This window comes from Natator depressus, chromosome 2 (genome assembly GCF_965152275.1).
Source record: "Natator depressus isolate rNatDep1 chromosome 2, rNatDep2.hap1, whole genome shotgun sequence".
Taxonomy (NCBI): domain Eukaryota; kingdom Metazoa; phylum Chordata; order Testudines; family Cheloniidae; genus Natator; species Natator depressus.
The window spans coordinates 4,087,333-4,111,871 of NC_134235.1; the positions used below are offsets into that span (position 1 = coordinate 4,087,333).

Here is a 24,539-nt window from a genome sequence, read left to right on the forward strand (position 1 = left end):
CGATGTTTGGGAGAAGTCAGATGGGAAGGTCCGCAGGCTTTCTAGGGTATCCCCTTCGTGAATTTGTCCTCAAGAGGTTCTGGTGCTTTGTCTTATTTTAAATCAGGTGATGGGGCTTCCAGTGCTCTTCAGCAGAGCAACGAGAGTGAGGACAAGGTCTATTACAGCTGCTACTAACTCTTCTGTGAAGGTGCTCCCATCACCTACCCTGTGAGACAACATGCAGTCTCCTGGACTCAGGCAGGAAGCTTTCCTGGGAGATGCCACCACAGTCTGCCATGAGTGTCTGCATCCGAGCAAGGGCTGGCTTGAGTGGTGCCCATGTTCCACTTCCCTAGGCCAACTGCTTTCCCCAAACATATTTGCCCAGGGCCTCTTTTAGAAAGGGAACAGGCCCAGAGGTGGAGCTCTTAAACTGTGAAACATTCACTCTCCAGCCAGTTACAGCCTTTCTGTCTACACCAGCAATTCATGGACTGTTCTAACACCTAGGTACAGGCAGGCTTTTTTTGGGGGGGAGGGCATTGCCTTTGGAGCAGGTAGGCACTAAACCAAGGCACCAGTAAGTTTAGCATTAGACACACTCCTACCTTTGGGTTCTTCCAGTGGCTTTCAGCACAAAACATATTTGACAGCACAGAGATGTGTCAAGAGGCCGGCTCAGCTGCTGGGGTTTTCCTCCCTCCCCTTTGCAAGGGACAGAAGCAGCAGCCCATTGGTTTGCTGTTACCCCTGCACTGGCCCAAGCCATGCACAAAGCAAGCAAGGATGAGCTAGCAGGAAAAACCTCTTCCATGCCTGCTTTTTAGTTCAGTCTCTTCAGGGATGTTTGCAGGGGTCACTCAGGAGATAGCCTGGCCTATGCCCAACTTTAGTTTTCTCACAAATGTTTCTGGGGACCTCAATGTGCAGCCACCAACTCTTGCTGGTGGCTGTTCTGACAAACCCCTCTCTTTCCCTGCCTCCCACAGCCCTTCATCATGAGCCTGCCCTGCAGGGGGTCAGGAACTCGCTGGCCACTTGTGGGGTCCCAGGCTCCCTGTGCCCTGGCTGGGTGGGAGTAGTGGAGCTGCCCTGGGGAATGCCCCAGGAACCGCATGGTGCGGCCACCTCCACTGACAAGAGCCAGCTCTGGTGCCAGGCACAGCAGCCCTACAAGTCTCCAGCGGCGCTTCCTGGAGCCAACAAGGTGGCTGCAGGGTGCTGATCCCTGCCGGTGGGGCCAACACAAACACCAAGGCAGCGTATCTCTCACTGCTCTTGGTAACAGCTATTCAGGAGTAACAGCTGGGTGCTTCAAGGAGGGGCTTTGCCCCTCCCCCCCAAAATCTCCACCCATGCTTTAGAGGTGTCATGGCCACAAAAATTAAAATCTGCTAGTGGCCACATTTGAGAAACACTGGGCTAGAGAATTCGAAAAGGTGCCTGTTGAGGGAACAAGAGGGCCCATAGCCCAGCTTTAGCATTGCTGACTGTTCCTATTCTCAGGGCTAGCTAGCATCTTCCCAGCCCCCAGGCTTCACTGCTGTTTGGCTGGAGATATGGGTCACACCAGAGCTCTGCAACCCTGTTCTCCTACCACCCACTGACCAGCATCACCATTACTTTTAACTAGCCAAAGTGCCAGCACATTGGAACAGGGCTTTGGACAGGTGGGTTAGGAAACAGCCACAAGCCTGTTTCCCTCTCCCCCAGGTCAGGTTTCCTACTACCCCCCTACTGCAGTAAATGAGGTCTAGCCAGGCCTACTTTAATTTAGAACTGACCTACTGGGTAAAGGTTCATGGATTGTCCTACTAGCCTGTCATATAAATTGTTTGAGAAATATTTAAGGAGACAGAGGGAATTAATTTAAACCAGTAGATTCTACAGCTGTGACTCTAGAATTGAGTTAAGATCATGGCAGATAAACAAGGTGCAGTGGCCAAAAATCAGTGGACTAAATTTGTGTTGGAAATAGGCCTAATTGGCAAACAAAACCATGAGGGGATGGGCTATTCCACCCACCACTCCCTTTTGGGGTCCTTAAATAAAAATACTTGTTTTGTGTGTGGGGGGAGGGAATAGGCAAGAGGAAGCTGACCACTGACATAGGCAGAAGAGGAGGAAAAGCATCAACTAGCTTCAAGGGTGCCACCCCCACCAGCTCCTAGGACCCACCAGGACTCTGTTAGGCCTTTGTTGTCCTAGTCCCAAGAGATGTCCTGACGCAACAAGGCCAGAGCAAGGGACCCAGAGGACATCAGCACTGGCACCAGCTTTGGCTAACTCCCAACCACCACCTGAGAGGTGAGGGTCTATCATTCTCTCCCCCCCTTTTTCTTCCCCAGCTTGTTTTCTTCTTTCCTATCCCTTTCCTTTTGCCTTCTGTCTAGTAAGAATCTGGCTCAGCCAGCCAAGACTCTTTAACAACACTGCTGTAAGCCTGACCAGCAGCAGACAGCTAAAAGGAGTGCCCGAAGTAGCCTGAGAGTGGTGTAAGTTTGCAAGTTCTCCTAGGGGCTACTAAAGCCCCAAGCCCTGCCTTGTTTTTCCAGCAGTAAGATTGCAAATAGTAGTTAGCACTGGAGACAGCAGCTGCTTTTTTGGTCTTTGCTGCTCCTTCCTCTCCCCTTGTGGGTTGTCGTCTTGTTGTGGCTTCTAGGAAGGGAGATCGGACTTTACCAGCAGCGATAACTTCCCTTTGACCCCAAAGAACAGTTATTAGCATCTTTCATACCATCTCAAAGACTGACCAAGGGAGCGTGGGGGGATGCTTCGTTCTAAAGCCTCTCTCAAGCTAACGAAGGAGAACAAGGGCTGGCATGGAAATGAAAGCCTGACTTTGTGTTCTACATTTCAAGCCCTTGAACGGTTTCCTTCTGGATCTGTAGTAAAGAGTTAAAAGGATGGTTAGTGGTGGGTTTGCCATGGTGCTAAGCAGGCTGAGGTCTCTGTATACCAAGCTGCACACCTTGGCTAATACTGTTTAATGTTGGACGGTCGGGGTCACGTCAACACGTTTATTCCATCTAAATTAATACAACCCTATCCCCCTTTAGCCAGAGAGTGGAGCCCCTGCCCACAGCCCAGGAGCTCTCAGGTTTCTTTTGAGACAGACACGGGAATCCCAGCAGTAGATCAACGTTGTTTATTAAACCAATGTGCAAACAGCAGATCTCCATATAAAACTTGGCTACCAACATGGCCCCAGGCATCTCTACTGACAAGAGGCTTGTCCCAGTGGTGCTGAGGGAGCTGGAGTCTGTTCTACTCGCTCAGCTAAGCCTGGATGAGCATCTCAATGGCAGGCAGCAGTGGAGCAGGCCAGAACCACCCCACTGGAGCAGCTGTGGCCACTAGACAAGCCAACTTGACTTGTAAGCAGAGTCCACTGGCTCCTGAGTCAGTGTGAACACAGAAGCTCCTCATCTCCTGCAGTTTTCATGGGATCCCCAACTTTCGCCAGGGGCTGAAGCATTTGAGACAGTGAAACATTCACAGAGCAGGGTGGTCTATTTAAAAGGGGGCTTTCCTCAAAGAGAGCCAATGAGACCCTAGAAAAGCTGCCAGGCAGGAGGCTGCTGGCCCTCGGCAGCCATAGTCCCTCCATTCAAACATACACATTAAAATCAAAGGCAGTGTTTAAAATAACACCCCAGAATGGCTGTCGCTGAGACAAGGGGTGGTGTCTCAGCTGCACTCCAAGTCCCTAGCCAACCACCCAAGGTCTAGACTAACCTAGCGGGTGCACAGGCTAGACGGAGAGCCCCAAGGCTCAGCTGGTGTAGGATACTTGTCCGGATATGTGAACGTGGCAAAACTCCTGTCCGGGAACAGCCTTCTTCCTGCATGGCTGCCTGGTCTTGGTGATGCCCTGACACAGGAGTCGCGGAGACATCGAAGAGGTGGACCTGAAAGGATGGTGAGACAGGCTGATTAGACCTGCAGGTCTAGAGCCTTGTGGCTCAAGTGTGGGGTCAGGTCAGGCAACCACCAGGCTCTCACCAGCAGCAGGGGGTACCCCATGGCTAAGGGGCAGGGGGGGAAGATATCTCTGGGCAGCAGGCTGGGTTTGTTGGTAGTTCCAATGGAGAGCATGTTAAGTTGCTGAAACAGCCACCCTAGGCCAAGTCAGCTACAGGTGATCAATGCTTCCAACCCCTCCCTGCTCTCCTGCATCTGACTCCTCCTTGTCCTCATTTACCATCCCCCACAGCTCCTCCCCATCAGCCTTGCTCCTGGCTCTCACTTCCTCCCCTCAGTCTCCCACACTCATCCTCTGGCCCTTCAGCTCCCATGCTGACGACACTCCCTTTACTGCACATTTCCTCGCCCTGATCTCTTCATTCCACCTGCAGCCCTGCGTCCGCTCTCCCACTTGCCCAAGGGCTGTTCACTTAAGAATGCAAGAGCCACCATAGAGCAGCCAATGGTCTGTTTAACCCTGTATCCAGTCATCTGACTGTGGCCAATACCAGGTGCCCCAGAGGGAAGGAACAGAACTGGGCAATCATCAAGTGATCCATCCCCGGTCGTCCACTTCCAGCTTCTGGCTGTCAGAGGTTTAGGGAGAGGCTAGTTGCGTCCCTGACCGTCTTGGCTAATAGCCATTAATGGACCCTATCCTCCATGAACTTATCTAGTTCTTTTTTGAACCTTGTTATACATTTGGCATTCACAACCTCCCCAGGCAGTGAGTTCCACAGGTTGACTGTGTTGTGTGAAGCAATACTTCCTTTTCTTTGTTTTAAACCTGCTGCCTGTTAATTTCATTGGGTGACCCCTGGTTCTTGTGTTATGGGAAGGGGTCAATAACACTTCCTTAGTCACTTTCTCTACACCAGTCATGATTTTATTAAACTGTGTCATACTCACCTTAGTTGTCTCTTTTCCAAGCTGACAAATCCCAGTCTAACTTCTTCATCTAGTCTTTTTAATCTCTCTCTCACATCTCTCTGTAGCTAAGCTTCCCCATCACCGGGTCTCTTTCAGCACCACCCATCAGCCCCCTCCCTCACGTCCAGTCACGTGGCCTTTTTGTGCCTTCCAGCCCCGCAGTGTTGATGACATCTCATCTGCTCAAAGCCCTCCCCCCTCTCTTTCTTCCATTCATGTAGTAGCTAGTTCTGTCCATGCCTCCATTCTCCTCCACCCATGACTCTTCTCCCCCACACCTCTCCTATCCCCAGGTCTGTCCCGCCAACCCTCAGGCCTGGCTCACCTCCAGCATCCACTGCAGAGTGTCTCTGGCTGGTGGAAATCCCACGACCAGGCTGACTTCCTCCACTGCGGATTCACTCTCTCCTCCTTCGGTTCTGCCATCTATGTAGACAGACTCCTCCACTTCTCAGACTACACGGAATCCCACGCCCACAGTACCAGCTGCATTTCACCACCTTTGACCCAAACCTTCCCTCCCCTGCCACTTCCACTGTACTCCTCCTGCCCAGGATCATGCCAAATTCTTCCAAGAGAAAACTGAAACAGATGTGAGCTTCCCCCTCCCTTCCCCTCTCACATCAGACAGTGTCCCACTCTCCTCCTCTAACCTCTCCACTCATCATCCCAGTGACCTTATCCCATCTCCTGATCTCCCTCCTGCCCACTCCCCTCCTTTCCATCTCCTCCCCTCACAGTACAAACATGCTCTAGCTTCTCCCATTTAAAAAAAAAATCCCACTTGCCTGTCCAACTACTTCCCCATCTCCCTTTCATTTCTAAGCTTATTGAATGCACGGTCTAGTATCGCTGTCTGGGGTTCCTCTCTTCCAATTCCACCCTACACCCCACCCTCTCCAATCCAGCTTCTGCCCCTTACACTCCACTGAAACCTCTCTCACCAGTCTCTCCTCACTTCTTCCTAGCCTGAGTTCAGAACCAGCACTCCCATCCTCCTTGACCCATCAGTCACCTTCGCCATGATACTCTTGTTGAAATCTTGTCCTTCTATGACTTCCTACCTCTCAATTGCTTCTTCCATGTGTCTTTCAGAGCATCCTGCTCATTCCTGTTCTAACTTGCTGTGAGGTTCCACAGGAGTCTGTGGTCCCCTTCTCTTCTCCCTTTACACCCTGTCAACGGGTAGTTTCATCTGCAAACAAATTCAACTACCATTCTTCTGCTAGTGACTCTCAGATCTACCTCCACTCGAGATCTGGCCAGATTACAATCTCCACCCGGCTCTGACATCTCTTCATGGATGGAATCAAACAATATCGGGCTGGAGAGGCCCTCAAGTACTGCACTGAGGGAGGACCAAGTAAATGGAGACCATCCCTGACAGGTGTTTGTCCAACCTGGTCTTAAAAACCTCCAGTGATGGTGATTCCACAACCTCCCATGGAAGCCTGTTCCAGCGCTGAACTCCCCTTACACAGTTGGAAAGTTTTTCCTAATATCTAATCAGATGAATGTCTAGCCATCAACTCTGGCTCAATATTGCTAAACCAGAGCTCATAATCTTGCCCTAACCCCCATCCCAAGCCCTCCCCGATCACTGTGGACAACCCCACCATCCTGCCCATCACTCAAGCCCGTAACCTGGGTGGCATCTCTAGGTCCTCGCATCCAGGTGGTGTCTAAATCTTGTCAATTATTTCTGCACAACATTTCTAAGATCCGGCCTTTCCCATCCATCCACACAGCTAGAACTGTCCTCCAGGCTGTCATCTCGATTACTGCAGCATACTTCTCTCCGGCCTTGACGAATGCAGTTTTGCCCCGCTCATACCCAGGCAGAACGCTGCTGCAAAGATCATCCTCCTAGCCCATCACTTTGACCATGACACCTGTCTCTTTGGATCCCTCCACTGGCTCCCTAATCTCCATTGTATCAAACCCAAGCTGCTAGTCTTCACGTTCACTGCACCCTATCATCTCTTTCAGTATCAAAATGCCAACATCAGCATCCATCACCCTCTTGCTAAATTTTCAAACCAACAACTTTGTGCTTTCTCCCATGTTGCCTCTCGCTCTTGGGAGGAGCTTCCGCAAGCGCCGCAAAGCCACCTCATTATCTTGTCAAAACTCTCCTTTGCAGTGACATCAGAAAACTTGACGAGGTAGTTGGCGTGTAGAGACCACTGCCCATCATGCTGACAAATGTAGTCTCATGGCGTCCTTGTACTCCCCTGTTGGTCTGTCCCTAGCCACTAAAGCCAGGGACCACTTAGCAAAGTCAGGGCATCAGAAGCAAATGGCTTCAAGATTAGGAGAGATAATGGAGCATTTAGTCCCTAGAGGGAGTGGCCCAGTTTGTGCCACTTGGAAAGCAAACCATACTCCTGGGGGAATTCTGCGTCACTGTGCGTGTGCAGAATTCATGGCCCCCGCAGATTTCTTTGCTTCCCTGTAGAAAAATGACTTCTGACAGAGAAAGAAAGGGAAGCCACAAGAGCAGTCATGCGCCCCCTCCCCGGCAGTGCAGGCAGATTGGTTTGGACAGCCAGAGCAGCTGGTAGGGACGTAAATCACCGTGTGTGTGGTGTGTGTGTGTGTGTCCGTCCCACTCTGTCCCTCTTGCTTGCTATTGCGGCACACTCGGCATGGAGGGGCAGGGCTTTGGGGTGTTTCTGAAGAGGTAGGCCTGGGGCAGGCTGTTCCCTCAGGCAGAGCAGAATGTAGCAGCCTGCCTGCTTAGTGAATTGTTTCCGGTGTTTAGTGAATTCCCCCAGGAGTATAAAACAGGTATAAACATTTTAAGGCTCCCCTGCCTTGCCAGAGTCGTGTAAAGGAGCCTTATTGTAAATGACAGTATGGCCTTATAATTGCTTATGGTGCTTTAGTGATCATAGGATCATAGAATATCAGGGTTGGAAGGGACCTCAGGAGGTCATCTAGTCCAACCCCCTGCTCAAAGCAGGGCCAACTCCAAATAAATCATCCCAGCCAGGGTTTTGTCAAGCCTGATCTTAAACCTCAAAGGAAAAATTCCACCACCTCCCTAGGTAACCCATTCCAGTGCTTCACCACCCTCCTAGTGAAAAAGTTTTTCCTAATATCCAACCTAAACCTCCCCCACTGCAACTTGAGACCATTACTCCTTGTTCTGTCATCTGCTACCACTGAGAACAGTCTAAATCCATCCTCTTTGGAACCCCGCTTCAGGTAGTTGAAAACAGCTATCAAATCCCCCCTCATTCTTCTCTTCTGCAGACTAAACAATCCCAGTTCCCTCAGCCTCTCCTCATAAGTCATGTGCTCCAACCCCCTAATCATTTTTGTTGCCCTTCGCTGGACTCTTTCCAATTTTTCCACATCCTTCTTGTAGTGTGGGGCCCAAAACTGGACACAGTACTCCAGATGAGGCCTCACCAATGTCGAATAGAGGGGAACGATCACGTCCCTCGATCTGCTGGCAATGCCCCTACTTATACACCCCAAAATGCCATTGGCCTTCTTGGCAACAAGGGCACACTGTTGACTCATATCCAGCTTCTCATCCACTGTAACCCCTAGGTCCTTTTCTGCAGAACTGCTGCCGAGCCATTCGGTCCCTAGTCTGTAGCGGTGCATTGGATTCTTCCGTCTTAAGTGCAGGACTCTGCAATTGTCCTTATTGAACCTCACCAGATTTCTTTTGGCCCAATCCTCTAATTTGTCTGGGGCCCTCTGTATCCTGTCCCTACCCTCCAGCGTGTCTACCTCTCCTCCCAGTTTAGTGTTATCTGCAAACTTGCTGAGGGTGCAATCCACGCCATCCTCCAGATCATTAATAAAGATATTGAACAAAACTGGTCCCAGGACTGACCCTTGGGGCACTCCACTTGATACTGGCTGCCAACTAGACATGGAGCCATTGATCACTACCCATTGAGCCTGACGATCTAGCCAGATTTCTATCCACCTTATAGTCCATTCATCCAGCCCATACTTCATTAACTTGCTGGCAAGAATACTGTGGGAGACCGTGTCAAAAGCTTTGCTAAAGTCAAGGAATAACATGTCCACTGCTTTCCCCTCATCCACTGAGCCAGTTATCTTGTCATAGAAGGCAATTAGATTAGTCAGGCATGACTAATGATTAGAACTGGTCTAAATTTTTGGACTGAAAAAATTTCCTATCAAAATGTGCTCCATGAACTGTGTGCTGCTGACCTTCCTGGAGATGCTCAGTAGCCACTATAAATTGTGAGTTTGAGTCCCCGGCCCTCACTTGCTCTTCAGTTGCCTATGATGTAACACTGAGCATATGGCTGCGTATATTTGTTGACTAATAATTAGAAGTAAAGGGTCAATACTTGCTATGTTACTATTAGAGGGGGGTTGGTGGTTTCCTCCAATGCTCCCCACTCTCCATCCCTTGTACTGTAGTTTAAATAAATTGCCAAAATAATTGAAACCAGCTTGATTATATAGTGTTATTTTGACAACAAATATGCAGAATTTTAAACTATTGTGTGCAGAACTTTTTGGCACAGAATTCCCCCAGGAGTAAAACCAGCAGCCACGGGACAATGGTGGCCCAGAACGTGCCTGCAGCCTTCCTCTCCTCCGATCACATAGGTCAGGCCACCCTCGCCCTCGACATCAGTCACCCCGTGTCTTAGAGGCAGGGCCGGTTACTAGCAGGAACAACCCAGCCCAAAAGCGTCCCTTGGAGATGCCAGCGGGGATCAGGGAAGCGTTGCACAGAAGGAATCCGGCGGGGCCTGTTCCGAGAGGGGAGCAGCGCTCTATACTCACATGTCGCTCGCCATGGACTGGTCCGGGCTACAGGACCTGAAGTCAGAAAAGGGCTCGAATGTGGGGCCCAAGTGGCGCCTCTCCAGTGTGGCCTGTTTGGGAAAGAGGAAGCCACGTGTGGCACTGATGAGGATGAAGACAAGGTCCCCGGCAGCAAGAGAGAACCAGGATCAGCTGCAGGCCCAACGCCAGGGCCAACCCGTTTCTGCTGAGGATCTGAACCACCAGCTGTTGCTCTTGCTTCTAGAGCAGCGAGTCCCTGCAGGGAAGCGCGCCCAGGAGCTGTGGCTCAGAATTAACGGCCCAGCAAGAGGCTGCAGCACCATGCAGAGTGGATTTAAGGCCCTTTGGCGGTAGCTGCAGGTCTGATCCATCACAAGCCTCAAGGCCTGGCTGTTGGGGGCAATGCGGGGGTCCCCTGGAACCTGCCTGTCCCCGAGCCCCACCTGCCTGTCCCTGAGCCCCACGGCAGGCAGCCCCGGCCCTGCCCCCACACTCCTACCGGCCTTTCCCCGAGCCCCACGGTGGGCAGCGCTGTTCCCAGGGCAGCCCCAGCCCTGCTCCCATTCCTATTGGCCTCTCCCCGAGCCCCACGGCGGGCAGCCCCGGCCCTGCCCCTGCACAGCTGCCCATGGCCCACACCGGGCAGTGCCAGCTTCCCACCACTTACCCGCCTCTCCAACACCTCGTGCCTGGTGGTGCGGCTCAGACTGATGCGGCGCAAGTTCCCGATGGGGACGGAGGGAGCCGGCGGAGCAGCAGATCCCTGCTGTGCCTTCCAGCCTGCAGGGGGCAGCGGCACGCCCCCATCACGAAATGGGTTTCCGGTCAGCGGGGACACCCTCCCCAGGCAGGAGTCGTCTGGAACACAAATGGCTACCACAGCTGACACACTGACCAGTTCCCTCCAGGTTCCCCAGACACCCTCCATACTGAACTCTCCTCTCCCTTACCCTGCAGGTAGCTCATCTCCTCCAGCTTGTTCAGCTCCTCCCGCAAGAGGTTGATTTCACACTCCCTGCCAGGGGAAGGAAGCAAGGTTACAAGATTCCATCACAGCTGAAGTTTCACCCCAAGTCCGGCCCAGCTAAGCCCCTGCGCCATTCCCACCCTTCAGAGCACGAAGCTGCAGGGTGTCCTGGCCGGGGGCGCACGTCCCCTACGCACCAGATGGCCTGTGCCCTCTCCACACCAAGCATCTCTCTCACCCTCCTCATCTTCTTCTAGGTGAATCAATTTGTAAGTTTCAGAAGAGGTGTCCCGGGGTGCGTGAGCATTAGGTGACAGGACCCGGAGCAAGAGCAACGAAGAGCAGACTTGCCCCAGACACATGCCCACTCCCCAGCCCCTTCAGGCCACAGCTGGAAGAGTAGAGGTGGGCCTTGAAACCTCCAAGGCAGATTGATCCTGCCGGACCAGTGGGTGTAGAATGGGGGAGTGAGTTCCAGAGCCAGGGCGCCCCGCCCCGAGGAGAGGACACACTAGACCCAGATGTGCACAAGCATCCCAGCTGACCTCTGCTGACCAGGCCACACACGGGAAGATCTGGTCCTCGGTACCTGTGTTGGCATCCAAACCATACTAGACTTCCTACACCAGCACCTGCACCCTGAGCTGCATGCAGAAGGGGGGACCCAAGGCATCCACTGGAGAGCTGGTGTGACATGCTTCATGCAGCTAACACAGCTGAGCATGGGCGTAACCTGGGGTCACCCTAGGACAAAACTGGGAACCCCCATGCACAAGGGCTATTGCAGGGTGAGCTCTCTGCTGCCACCCAGAGGCTATTTGGCACCAGTGCACCCCTTCTGCAGCCACCACGGTGACAGGTGTTCACTCCGTCCTGCTGCATGGGGCTGGGGATCGTGCTCCTGCCGGCTACGATAGCCGCACTTAGCATGGCTGCGGCCAGCCTCTGTGCACTACGTTAGCCTGCGGGGCTGCAGACGTTGGGGTGCCACTGGTCAGTTTCCCAGTCTAACACAGACGGACCTGTGCAAATAGCAGTCCATGTGAAGCTGCTCATTGCTCTGCACCTTACAGGCCTGGGTGCTCCTGCTGCAGGGAACTCCTGGGTTCCACTCTCAGCGCTGCCACTGAGTCACTGCACGACCCGTGCCTCAGTTTCCCCATCTGAACAGCCAGAGGATGTGGTGTAAATCGTGACACAAACACACCAACCCCCACACTGCCCACAGACCCCCATGGCAGGCAGGGAGAGTGGAGGGTGAGATGCTATATAAATACCAGGCATTCTCACTACCAGCCTCTCCCTCTGGGGTTAGTTGTAACCTGAGTCAACGGACAACCCCGTGCCTCATGTGAAAACAGGGCCACAAACCCTTCCTGGCACCCGACACCAGCATTGAAACAAGGCAGGCTCTCGAGAGCACATCGCTAACTAACTCGACTGTAGACGTGAATCCGGACACTCCACTAATGCGCGATCACAGTGTGTTTGAAGTGACCTTAGCAGAGACCCAAGGAGGGAAGGCTGTTATATGGGCACATCTGGCCGTGAACCTGTTGTCCCCTGCAGTGTCCCCTACACGGCTCCAGATTTACCTTCGTTAGTCCCAGGTCCCCAGGTGCTGGTCCCACCTGCCCCCTCCTACCTGCCAGGGGTGGAGGTGATACGACAGTGGGGATCGTCCTTGAGCTCTGCTTCGGGGCTGCTGGCCCCCGCTGCCCTCTGGGGAGTCAGTGAGAGCGCCAGAGGCGGCTTCCGGTCCCTCGCGCTCCGGGCACAGCAGCACACGTGTGCCAGCAGCCAGTTACCTACAAAAACCATGAGCAAAGCCGGAGCTAGGGTCAAATTCAGAGCAGTGTCCGGCAAGCACAGAAGGTGAGCCGGGGGAGCGGACCGACGGACCAATGGATTCAATATTTTGTTGGAAGAAGACTTACCTGCTTAGAGCCAGGGGTCAGGGCGCTGGGGGGCTAATTCCAGCACAACCATGGACTCCCTGTGGCTCTGCATCTCTGAAACGCGGAGGGTTCTGACCTACCTCGCAGGGGGCTGTGGGAGTTAGCACAGGCTGGTGGGAGGAGGAGATTAGATGGCAAATGTAACCCAAGCCGACAGGGTGGCTTTGTTCCCCTCTGGCGGTTAGACTACGCGAGCTTTACAGGTCAGTGGGTGGTTGAAATTGACGGACACCAGCGGCCGCAGGAGCGGTCAAGGTCTAGCTCAGGGACAGCCTGATGACTCAGGCCTGTTTACCCCAGCGTGGCCAATGCCAGGGCAGCTCTCCCTACACTCTGCGCCAATGTGTCCCTACCTAGTGAGCCCACTCCAGAGCGGGGCTCTGTCTCCGTGACCCATTCAGCCCTTGGCCTCCCTGCTGAGGCTACCTGGGGGTGGGCCACCGGTGCCAGGTCGGGTCCTGGTTTCAGCGATACAGAGAAGCCAGAGAGGGGGAGCCGGCTGTGCTCACCGGCAACAACAAGCACCAGGAAAACCGTGAGTGACTTGAAGCCCAAGGAGGTGGCATGGTTGAGCTCTGAGAGCGCGTTGGCGACGACCAGGACCAGGAGCACGGCGCGGGGGAGGCCTGGGGTCTGCAGGAAGGTCATGAGCAGAGCCGAGAGCAGGAAGTAGCTGGCGTGCAGGACGCAGGTGCAGGCGGCGCCGAGGCTGACTCCTGCGAGACAGAGGGGGATGGGGAGACGGGCGAGCGGGCGCATTGCCTCATGAGAGATCCATGCTCCAGGCTCAGACCAATGCCATCTCCCGGCTGGTTCCTGCCAGCGGCGTGGCCTGGGGAGAGAGATCTCCTCCTTTCACTATTGCCCCAGTCTGGGTGGGGGGACACTACACCACCCAGCTTTGCCCAGGGTTTGGAGGCAGGGGGGTCACCACTAAGATAATTAACAAGGGGTAGGCAGCATCTGCTGGACCTGCCCGCGCAGCAACTTGCTCATTCTGTTACTACTCCCACCAGCCTCTGACGCCCACTCCCGTCGTATCGTCTCCAAGCTGGGACCCTCCCACACCAGGGGGCAAACGGCTCAGGCCATGCGACTGGACAGAGGGGAGTCCGCTCCTTTGCAAATGCCTCTCCCACCCTTCCCCGCGACACCTCTGAAACTCCCTCGCCCAAGGCCGACGCTCCCTGCACAGCAGACAACAGCCTGGCGGCTCTGTGCAGCCCCAGCTGGGGAGGAGAGCAGGAGACCAAATCCAGGTCTCTGAGCAGAGGGAGGAGAAAGGCCCTATGCTGCCTTATACACTGGGCACATCCATCCAGCTGAGCAGTGGGCGGTCAGACACCCTTCGAAGCCCAGAGTCGCTGCTTGTATCACAAGTCTCCTCCCACCGAGCGCAACTGCCTCCCCAGCACTCAAAGCTGGGATGTGGAGCCCAATCCCTTGGCTGGCCAGTTCCCAGCCCGCATCCACCGAGCAGCGTGTAGCCCAGTGAACGCGGGTGGGAGGAGGCTGCTCAGCCCCTTGCTGCCCCGAGATGCACATTGCCCCCCCAGTCACCTGCCCAGCCAATGAATCTCTGGATGTGCAGGAGCCGGCCCTCCACACTGCTCTGCATGTGACCCACGGCGTAGAGCACCAGGCCCAGGCTCTGGTTCATCCTGTGCAGCTTCCCCATCAGCTCGTCGTAGTACAGGGCTGTCTGGTTCTGATAGGCCAGGAACAGCGCCTGGTTGGCCTCTGGGCAGAGAGGGGCAGAGAGGATTCAGAGCCAGTGTAGGATCCCTGCTGGAGCTGTGGGGCAGCAGCTTAGAATGGCGAGGAACTGTCGGTCGCGGGCGGACCTGCTGGGGAGAGGTGCAGTCCCCGCAGCAAAGGAGCATCGCAAGCCGGAGGGGCCAGGGCAGGATGGCTGGGGTGAAACTGGGCTTTGATTCCCTCTAGGGGTGACAGCCTGGCACAGAAAAAGCTTCGTATTGGGATAGTAATTTACAGTTTATTAGTTTGCTGAGTGAGTCTATGATGTTACTTTATAGTCTATTATCTTAGTCTATTCTTGTTCCTGCCAAATGTCTGGGTTTTTCCTTTATCGAGTTTAAAACGTAAGGGTCTCTCCATTGTATGGTTTGCTTCTGCCTCTCCTTGCAGTAGGCACAGCCTAGCTGAGGCTCGGGGCACTACAATTACAGGGGTTCAATCCCACATTGAGACAGTTCCTGGAGGATTTGCCAGCACCTCCAGGAAACTGGGAGGGAGAACTGAGACTACAGGGTGGGTTCCGGAGAGATACAAGGCAGCACCGTTCACCAGCCTCCTCCTCCAGAGTAGCTAGGCCAGCTGTTCTCAGCCGTGGAGGTGTTGGTCTCAAGCTGGATCAGGGCGAATTTGCAGGGATGAGACCACCAACACACAGGACAGCTGCTAGTCAGGGTGCTCAAGGCACTACTGGTAACACTCAGATATTACAGCAATAAGTGTGGTATAGGAACAGTATTGAGGGGTATAGTATAGTGTATGAACTGGAAGTTTTGTTTTTTTTTTTTTTTTAAATGAAGAACCAGGAGGCAGGTCCCTCTGCCCTTGAAGCAGGAGAAGGCCATCCCCACAGCCCAGTTACCAGCTGCCAGGCCCTCTCCACTCCTCAGCCTGCTGCCGGTCTGGGGTTCTGTCCGCTGGCCCCGGCCAGGTGGGGTCCCAGCCGCCGGCCCCGGGTTCCGTCCAACCAGGCCAGCAGCGGGCTGAGTGGGGCCGGCAGCCGGGACCCTGGCTGGCAGCAGAGTGCCACTAAAAACCAGCTCGCGTATGGCCTTTGGCATGCATGCCGCAGGTTGCCAACCCCTGAGTTAGACCCTGAGCATGTGGGCAAGACCCACCAGGCAGACACCTGGGAAGGAATTCTCTGTAGTAACTCAGAGCCCTCCCCATCTAGTGTCCCATCACCGACTGCTGGAGGTGTTTGCTGCTAGCAGTCGCAGGTCGGCGACACGCCATTGTAGGCAGTCCCATCCGACCATCCCCTCCGTAAACGTATCGAGCGCAGCCTTGAAGCCAGTTAGGTTTTTTGCCCCCACTGCTCCTTTTGCCTTGCGTCTAATACGAGTCTGGCTTAGATGGACAAGACTGTATATTTTGCAACACTGCCGTAACACTGACCAGAAGGAGGCAGCTAAAAGCAGTGCCCCGAAGAACCCGAGGTGGGTACAAGTTTGCCTGGCCTCTGAGGGGCTGATCAGACTGTGTGCTGGGCCTCGATTTCTCCAGCAGTGAGAGTTAACACCAGAGACAGAAGCTGCATTTTCTATCTTTGACATTCTTTTCTCTCACCCTTGTGTGTGCTTGTCTTGGCTTTTAGGAAACGGGATCAGACTTTAACAACAACAGCTATAAGACCCCTCCAGCCCAGCTAATGTCTCTTCGCCCCAGAAAGGATGGTTATCTAAGAGACTGTCCAACAAGGAGGGGGTTTCCTTTTAAAAACCTCTCTCCAGATAAAGGGAAAGGGATGTTAAAATGAAAAGCTGACATAGTAACTTACGTTGTTTTCCCTTCTTTTTTTGCATCTTGGTTAAAAGGATGCTTAAGGGTGGGTTTGCCCTGGGACCAAGCAGGCTGAGGTCTCTGTGTACCAAACCCTGAATCTTGTTTAACACTGGGTCATGTTAACACCTTTGACCCTTGTCCCCATATATTCCAGCTAAATAATATAACAGCCCCACCCACGCTGGCCAGCCGAGGGCAGCCGGCCCAGACAGCAGCAGTCACGGTACCTATTTTGGAGTAGACCTCCTGGGCTCGCCTTTGCATCTGGGTGAGGTCAGCGAGGATGGCTCTGTGTCCTTGGTGCAGCTCCAAGTCCTGGTCATCTAGGTGGCTGCTCACGTTCTCTGCAGGGGGAGATGGGGCAGAGCTCAGGCTCTGGCAGAAGCTCCTGTGAAGCCATTTCCCATGTTAAGTGTCTTGCACACGTGTGATCTATTCACCCACCGATGGTAAAAGCCTCTTAGCCTAGGTGAGTGAAGATGCTGCAGAGGAGGTCACTGTGCCTTGCTCTTTCAGTCAAATCAAAGTGCCTCCTTCCAAACCTAATACCCGCATGAGACCTCTACATGCACCAAGAGAAGGGGAGGGGAGGGCAGCAGGGAGAGGCGGGAGCCACACAGAGACTGCTGGACGGTCAGACTGCCAGACAGCATCGTTCTCTCCCACAGGGGAGCTGGGCGTATTGGAGCAACTAGGACTTGTGGAGGTTCTTGCTCATCCCCGTTTTACAGCCAGGTTGACTGAGCCACCCCGAGATCCAGCAATTGGACTTGCCCAGAGGTCCATGGCTCAGGTGAGATCAGACGTCGGGTCTGTTCCTGGCTCCTGGTCCTTTGCTGTAGCTTTTTGGCTAGTTCAGGGAGGGGGAGGAGTAAAGACAAAGGGGGTGGATCCCCTCAGCTGGGAACATGGGTGGAAATTCCTTCTCCAGGGCTCACGAGTCAGGTTTAGCCACAGCAGGCCCAGTGGCGCCTGGCCTGGGGCCTTGAAACTAACGGACACCAGCATTGCCGCAGGAGCATCAGACACTCTAGGTCAACGGCTCCTGAATTTGTTCATCCCTTTCCCTCCAGTGTCCCTCCACAATCATACTCCTGTGACTCCCCTTTTCTATCCCAGGTCCCCACCCCCTAGAATCACCCTCGTGACCCCGGCACCAGAATCTCCCTTGACCCTCTTCCTCTCCCACGCATCCTTTCCCCCAGGAACCACGCTCTCTTGACCTGCTTTTTCCAGTCTCACGACTCTCCTCCCCATCAGAATCACTCTTCCATGTAGCTGGGAACCTCCCCCCACACCAAACAAGTAGTGGGATGGGAAGTCAAGCCCCTCCTCCCCCCGACAGCTGTTTGCAACCTCTGGAGAACCTCCGCTCTAGGGAGCCGGGGGATGCTCCATGCCCTTGTCTCCCTGTTCTCACCCATCCTCTTGGTGATGCCCTCAATGAGCTGAGCCACCTGCTGCTGCCCGCTGGCAATCAAGGCCTTCTCCTGAGTCAGCTGATCCAGGTTGCTGTGGATGGATGACTCCATCTGCTCCTGGCTGTCCTGCAGCTTCTCCTGCTGGAGCAGCAGCTCATGCTGGCTGCTCACCACCTTGTGCAGGGACTCTGCCGTCAGCTCTTTCAGTTCCTCCTGGCCGTCCTGTTAGCGAGACACTGAGTCCATCAGCGAGGTACCAGTAGCAATGCAGAGACTGCAGTGGTGCACGCTAAGGGCTGAGAGAGACGACAGGTCCCAGCATGCCGTGCTTCAACGGTGCAGCATTGCATGCTGGGATCGGTAATCTCCCCCTCTGCATCAAAGTCCATGGTGGCTGTGCCCTACATTGAGTCTGCCCTTTGCTCATTGGTTCAGACCTCTTTGGAGCCGCCCCTCCGCCACTACCCACCTTCAGAAGCCTCATGGCCTCCAGCTGATTCACGGCGGCGGAGACCAGGGTGTTGACCGTGTGCTCCGTCCGGCGCTTGAACTGCATCTGGCGGGTGGAGTAGCAGACGGCGCGGGCCCGGTTGCTGACGATGTGGTAGGCGTTCCAGGTGTCAGGGTCCATGTCGGCGGTGCATTCCGCGAGGGTCTGGTAAGAAAGACAGCCAAGCCGGATTAGGGTCAATAAGGCCACAGGAGAGGGCCCCTCATCCCTCCTAGCCCAGAAACTGCATGGCAGTACTCCAGAGAAAGCAAGAGGTGACCTGATCATGGCATATCAGTAACTTCACAGGGACTGAAGCCTTCTATAATCTGGCAGAGAAAGGCAGAACAAGAACTGAGGGCCGGGAGCTGAAGCCAGAAGAAGTCCAGTTGGAAAGAAGACCCGTTTTTAACAGTGAGGGTGAGTAACCATTAGGAACAAGCTCCCCAGGGATGTGGCGGATCCTTCACCTCTTGGTTTCTTTGGATCCTGACCAGCTGTCTTTGTGGAAGAGATGTTTTAGCCACACCCACGCTGCTGGCCTCGATACAGGTGTAAGTGGGTGTAGGTCTACATGCTGCGACATGCAGAAACTCAGTCTGGATGATCAAATGGTCCCTTTTGGCTTTAATCAGGAAACTATGAGAAGCAGGTTGTGATACGGCAAAGCTGTCCTGGGTCCCCACAAGCTAATAGCTTCTACAGCTCGGGACAGTTTAGGACTCAAACATAGGACCAAGGTGGGTAAATTAACCTCACAAGCAAGACTGACCGGGGCATGTCCTGGACGACTGGAAAAAGGCTAATGTAGTGCCCATCTTTAAAAAAGGGAAGGAGGATGATCCTGGGAACTACAGGCCAGTCAGCCTCATCTCAGTCCCTGGAAAAATCGTGGAGCAGGTCCTCAAGGAATCAATTCTGAAGCACTTAGAGGAGAGGAAAGTGATCAGGAACAGTCCACATGGATCCACCAAGGGCAAGTCATGCCTGACTAATCTAATTGCCTTCTGTGACGAGATAACTGATTCTGTGGATGAGGGGAAAGCAGTGGACGTGTTCTTCCTTGACTTTAGCAAAGCTTTTGATACTGTCTCCCACAGTATTCTTGCCAGCAAGTTAAAGAAGTATGGGCTGGATGAATGGACTATAAGGTGGATAGAAAGTTGGGTAGATTGTCGGGCTCAATGGGTAGCGTTCAATGGCTCCATGTCTAGTTGGCAGCTGGTATCAAGTGGAGTGCCCCAAGGGTCGGTCCTGGGGCCGGTTTTGTTCAATATCTTCATAAATGATCTGGAGGATGGTGTGGATTGCACCCTCAGCAAGTTTGCAGATGACACTAAACTGGGAGGAGAGGTAGATACGCTGGAGGGTAGGGATAGGATACAGAGGGACCTAGACAAATTGGAGGATTGGGCCAAAAGAAATCTGATGAGGTTCAACAAGGACAAGTGCAGAGTCCTGCACTTAGGACGGAAGAATCCAATGCACTGCTACAGACTAGGGACCGAATGGCTCGGCAGCAGTTCTGCAGAAAAGGACCTAGGGGTGACAGTGGACGAGAAGCTGGATATGAGTCAACAGTGTGCCCTTGTTGCCAAAAAGGCCAATGGCATTTTGGGATGTATAAGTAGGGGCATTGCCAGCAGATCAAGGGACGTGATCGTTCCCTTCTATTCAACTGGTGAGGCCTCATCTGGAGTACTCTGTCCAGTTTTGGGCCCCACACTACAAGAAGGATGTGGAAAAATTGGAAAGAGTCCAGCGGAGGGCAACAAAAATGATTAGGGGACTGGAGCACATGACTTATGAGGAGAGGCTGAGGGAACTGGGGATGTTTAGTCTGCAGAAGAGAAGAATGAGGGGGGATTTGATAGCTGCTTTCAACTACCTGAAAGGGGGTTCCAAAGAGGATGGATCTAGACTGTTCTCAGTGGTAGCAGATGACAGAACAAGGAGTAATGGTCTCAAGTTGTGGTGGGGGAGATTTAGGTTGGATATTAGGAAAAACTTTTTCACTAGGAGGGTGGTGAAACACTGAAATGTGTTACCTAGGGAGGTGGTGGAATCTCCTTCCTTAGAAGTTTTTAAGGTCAGGCTTGACAAAGCCCTGGCTGGGATGATTTAATTGGGGATTGGTCCTGCTTTGAGCAGGGGGTGGGACCAGATGACCTCCTGAGGTCCCTTCCAACCCTGATATTCTATGATCTGTTCTCATACAGCTGAAGCACTACTGTGTTAGATCAAAGTACCCTACCATGGTCAGTTCTCAAGGGCAGATAGATGCTAGATCTTAGGCAGCATGGCCCACTATACAAGGCATCGGACTGGGAATCAGGAGACCAGAGGTCTATTCTTGGCTTCACCACTGACTCAGCATGTGACTGTTCGCAAGTCACATCCCTGTGTGCCTCAGTTTCCCCTCTTTAAAACAGAGCGAGTTGCACTGACCCACCTTTTCAGAACGCTTAGAACACTACAGCTGAAGAGCGCTACGCAGGAGCTGCTCATCACAAACAGACTGACACAGCCCTGGCGTGGGCGCACCTGGGATATTGTGTTTGGTCCTGGACACCATGGGACTGAAAGAGACTGACACTGGAGGGAGTTGGGGAAAAAAGCAACCAAAGTGATCAAGGGCTGGAGGGAAAGGCTGGAATAAATAAATACGCAGGGCTACGTAGCTAACGGATAGCGAGCCAGGCAGACGACAGGCCTCACATTTGAAAGGCGAGCACCACAGAGGGAGAGGAATTACACAGGGCAATACCCACCTGCGAGACTGAGGATGAGATGAGATAAGGAGGGGGAACACACAGGGGGATACTGCATAGCGAGCTCTCCGGGGCTGTGGAACCCAAGGCAACTGGCAGGAGACCCATTTTGGGACACTGAAGCGGCTGACTGCACAAAACGCTCCAAGATCCCTCGTAGGAACCAGTCCTGCACTGGGTGCGAGATGGACCAGCCAGCCTACCGGGTCTTCACCTCTCACGCCCAAGAGGTTCTATCGTTGAAGCTATGCAAAGTGCTCTTGGCCTCGCTGTCCTAATATCCTGACTACACGCAATGAGCCAGTCGGGAACATGGACCAAGCTAGCTGTGCAGCCACCCCAGGGGAACAGCACCCCCAGCCTGTCACCGCCCATTTCAATAGCTCCATCTGTGCAGGGGGAGAAGATGTGTGGATCTAGGGGGGAGGGGGGGAGGAAGATGATGGATGGGTGGGGAGAAGGGTGGCTGGGCCGGGGCAGGAGATGTCAGCAATAGGATATGGAGGCCTCTCCTTTCATCCCCATGGAAACTTGGCTAAAGTCAGAGACGGCTGCAGGTCGTTCCCACCACACGATGTCCATTTGCAGGCCTAGGGCGATGCGAGTCCCATTCCTGGTGGGCCACCCTGGTGTGAGATGGCTGCCTTGCCCAGGAGCCCCTGCTCCATGGCTTCCTTCACTCCCCAGGCCCACGTGAGGAGAATCTCAGGCTGCCTGTGCCGGCTGCAGTCCTCTCCCAACCAGCATTGGAGGGTGTGAATTCAGAGCCGCCCCTCGCCGTCTTACCATGTCGGCAGTGCAGGGATAGGTCTTGCGCCCCTCCACGCTCGCTTGGCAGTTAAACAGGGACACCCCCAGCTTGGCCAGTTCCTCTTCTGACAGGTCCGTACAGGAGGAGTGGATCTGGGCAATAACCTGCCAGCAGCAACGCGGAGAGGAAGGAGTGCGTTAGGGCTTGTGGTTTCAGCAAGCTGGTGCCTCCTACCCCCCCGGCCCCTCCCAGGTGCAAGAGAAGGTAACTCATCATCTGCAGGTGACATGTGGCCTCTGCCCCTAGACGTGCATTTTAAATCCTCACCCCCAGCCCCACGATAGGAGAATCATGAATGCTGGGCAGTGACTCAATGAGGAGAGCTCAGTTCCTAGGGTTCACCCTTCCCCCCCACCTCCTCCTCCTGCTGCTGCTGGTTTCCTCCATGCCCCATGATTAGCTCGGCAGCACCCAGAGGCATGCTAGGCCCCCCACAACACAAGGGGACAATCCCAACCCCCTTGGGCCCCTCCTCACACGGCCCCTCCCTGTGAAAGCGCAGTCAAGCCAGCTGGTGCCCTTCTGTCTCTGCTCCCTTGGAGATGTCCCCAGCCCATGCCTCTTCACCACTCAGTCCCCTCCTTCCCCCGCCCCCGACAGCGGGCAGCTCCTCTCCCCCTATCTGAGAGCAGCTGTTTCCCCTCCCGCCAGGCCAGCTGCCCCTACCCACTTCTAGCTGCTCTGCAAATGCGGAAGAGCCTAGAAGCCTTCAGAAGCAGATTGACCAAGGAGCCCGCACCATGTGCCCCACTGGCAGCCCCAGGCCAGCAGCAAGGGCTCTGCCCACGAACAGCTACACAGCACGGCACTGTTAATACACTGGACAGATAAACACGACGCGTCTCTCTCAGGCCTCCTGGCAGGGAGGAGGGATGTGAACATGCCGAGGTCGTGTGGACCCGCTCCAGGGTTGGGGAGCGTTCCAGGGGTAGGGGGGGTGGCCTGGAAGAACATCTGGAGAGGTTGGTTGACAAAGCGGACAAACAGGGTAACCCTCTTCACCGTCAAGGTTCCCCCTCCACCAGACGCCCTTTACAGGAAACGAGCCAGCTAACGAGGGGCGGGGCAGCTGAGGAGAGTTCCTACGGACACCGGACACCGTGCAATTTGTGGCCACATGGAACAGTGACACCATCAGTCTGACCACCCTTGCTTGGTTGTTGGCTCCCTCCCCCACTCCCTTTCACTGCTGCTCCGTTTAGGGCCTGATCATGCAAACATCTGTGCACAGGGAGCAATCCCACCGAGTGCAAGGGCACGGCTCCTGCACACAGGGAAGTGCATGCAGGAGTGCTGGCAGGATCTGGACTTTGGATGGCAAGTGCTTTGGGGCACGGGCCATTCTCTCCTCCCTGTCTGGACAGCCCCAGCCCCTTTAGGGCCCTCCTGCAATGAAGAGATACAGTGACACCTTGTGGTGACAAGAGTCCAGTGGAGACAGATCCAGGTGCCTGGCCTCAGCCAGGAATCGCTCATCGCCCGTCGTCATCTCAAAGGGAGCATTAGAGAGACTCCTTGAGTCCGGAGCTGGTGTCGGGGGGACGGGGTCTCTTCCTGGAGCTGCTCCCTGCCTCAACCAGCCAAAAAATCCAGAGGAGGGAGCGAAAAGGAGGGAGAGGAGGGTAGGAAGGAAGAGAGCCCGGCGGTCCAAGGGCAGCATCTTGGGGCACAGAGGAGGATCCTGCAGGGAGAGAACAGAGAGAGTTTGAACTGAGAGGAGTCTGGGGAGCCCCAGCCGTTGAGCAGCAGCTCCACATCCAAGCCCCCTGCATCCCTCACCACTCCCCGACCTCAGAGAGCTCAGCCTGGCTTGGTTAGGAGGCCACTACATGGCAGGACCTGCACAGAGCAATGGTAAATGGCACGGTATTGAGCTGCAGAGCGGGGCCCATCCAGGAGCTGGGGTGGGACTGGCCCTAACATCTTCCACAAGCTCCAGAAGAGGGGAGCGAACAGCACAGGCCTGATGTTACGATGACAACAGCTATGCTGCTGGTGTGCCGAGGCCGCGGCCTGCCACGCCGACCGCATTGTCTCGCTGTTGCCTTGTACTCCCCTATCTGTACCCATCTACGATCTTGTCTCATGCTTAGATCGGAAGCTCTTTGGGGGCAGGGACGTGTGCTAGGGGCTGCCACAAACACAGACAATGCCACATCTGGGGTTCCTAGGTGCTGCAACAATACAAATAAATAACAGAGATGTCTGTGACACTGAGTTAGAGGTGCCCAGGGGCTTACGGTTCCTCCCTGATTTCTTCCTGTGTATGTCCTAGGGGCATCTGGGAGAGGAAGATTAATGGTCAGATAGCTAGAACTAACACAGAGGGTCTGGGGCTCATGGAAACTAACAGCTCCAGCATGCTAAAGTCCCACGTTGATACATGCTGGGATCTAGAGTCTCCACAGGCCACACGACTGCATGCACCCGCCCCGGTCTCTCCGTTATGCAGAACGTTACGCTCCTAGATGCGGCCGGCAATGTGGCCCTCAGCGAGGTAACATTCGGATACAGTCTCCAGATTTTCCTACAGCTGGTTTTAAGCAAACTGAGCCAGGCTGCGAGGGCAGGAGCCTCGGGGAGCTAGCAATGATGGTGCCGCTGCGTACCTGTTATTGCGGCTCTCATTTCACAGATCGGATTGTAACATTAAAGATGCTAAAGCCACCCAGGAGCAATGGAGATCGGCTCCCAGGCTGCACGCTCTTCCCTATCCAAGATATACTTTTAATGAGAAAACGTCTCCTTCTTGGTAGGCTCTGTGCCTCAACTAATTCCCTTAACATTTAACCCCTTTGGATTCTTTTTATCCAAGAGCAGTACACTTCCGGAGGCGGCTCCATGCACTTAAACATTGGTCCTGTACAACAGGAGACTCTGGCAAAGATGCAGCCAACCAAGGCAATCTTATC

The 24,539-nt window shown here is 54.2% G+C and overlaps 1 protein-coding gene across 1 annotated transcript; it reads right to left on the minus strand.

The window, feature by feature from the left end:
- Positions 1-3,148: 3,148 nt before the first annotated feature.
- LOC141983511 (protein brambleberry-like) lies at positions 3,149-23,714 on the minus strand. The gene is made up of 13 exons (XM_074946711.1): positions 23,694-23,714; positions 23,039-23,308; positions 21,603-21,731; positions 18,025-18,210; positions 17,555-17,777; positions 16,362-16,478; positions 14,155-14,334; positions 13,104-13,310; positions 12,282-12,444; positions 10,620-10,684; positions 10,337-10,527; positions 9,667-9,758; positions 3,149-3,893 (listed from the first exon to the last, which is right to left on the minus strand). The coding sequence occupies exons 1-13, from the start codon at positions 23,712-23,714 to the stop codon at positions 3,758-3,760; spliced, it is 1,980 nt and encodes a 659-aa protein (XP_074802812.1). The 3' UTR covers positions 3,149-3,757.
- Positions 23,715-24,539: the final 825 nt, after the last annotated feature.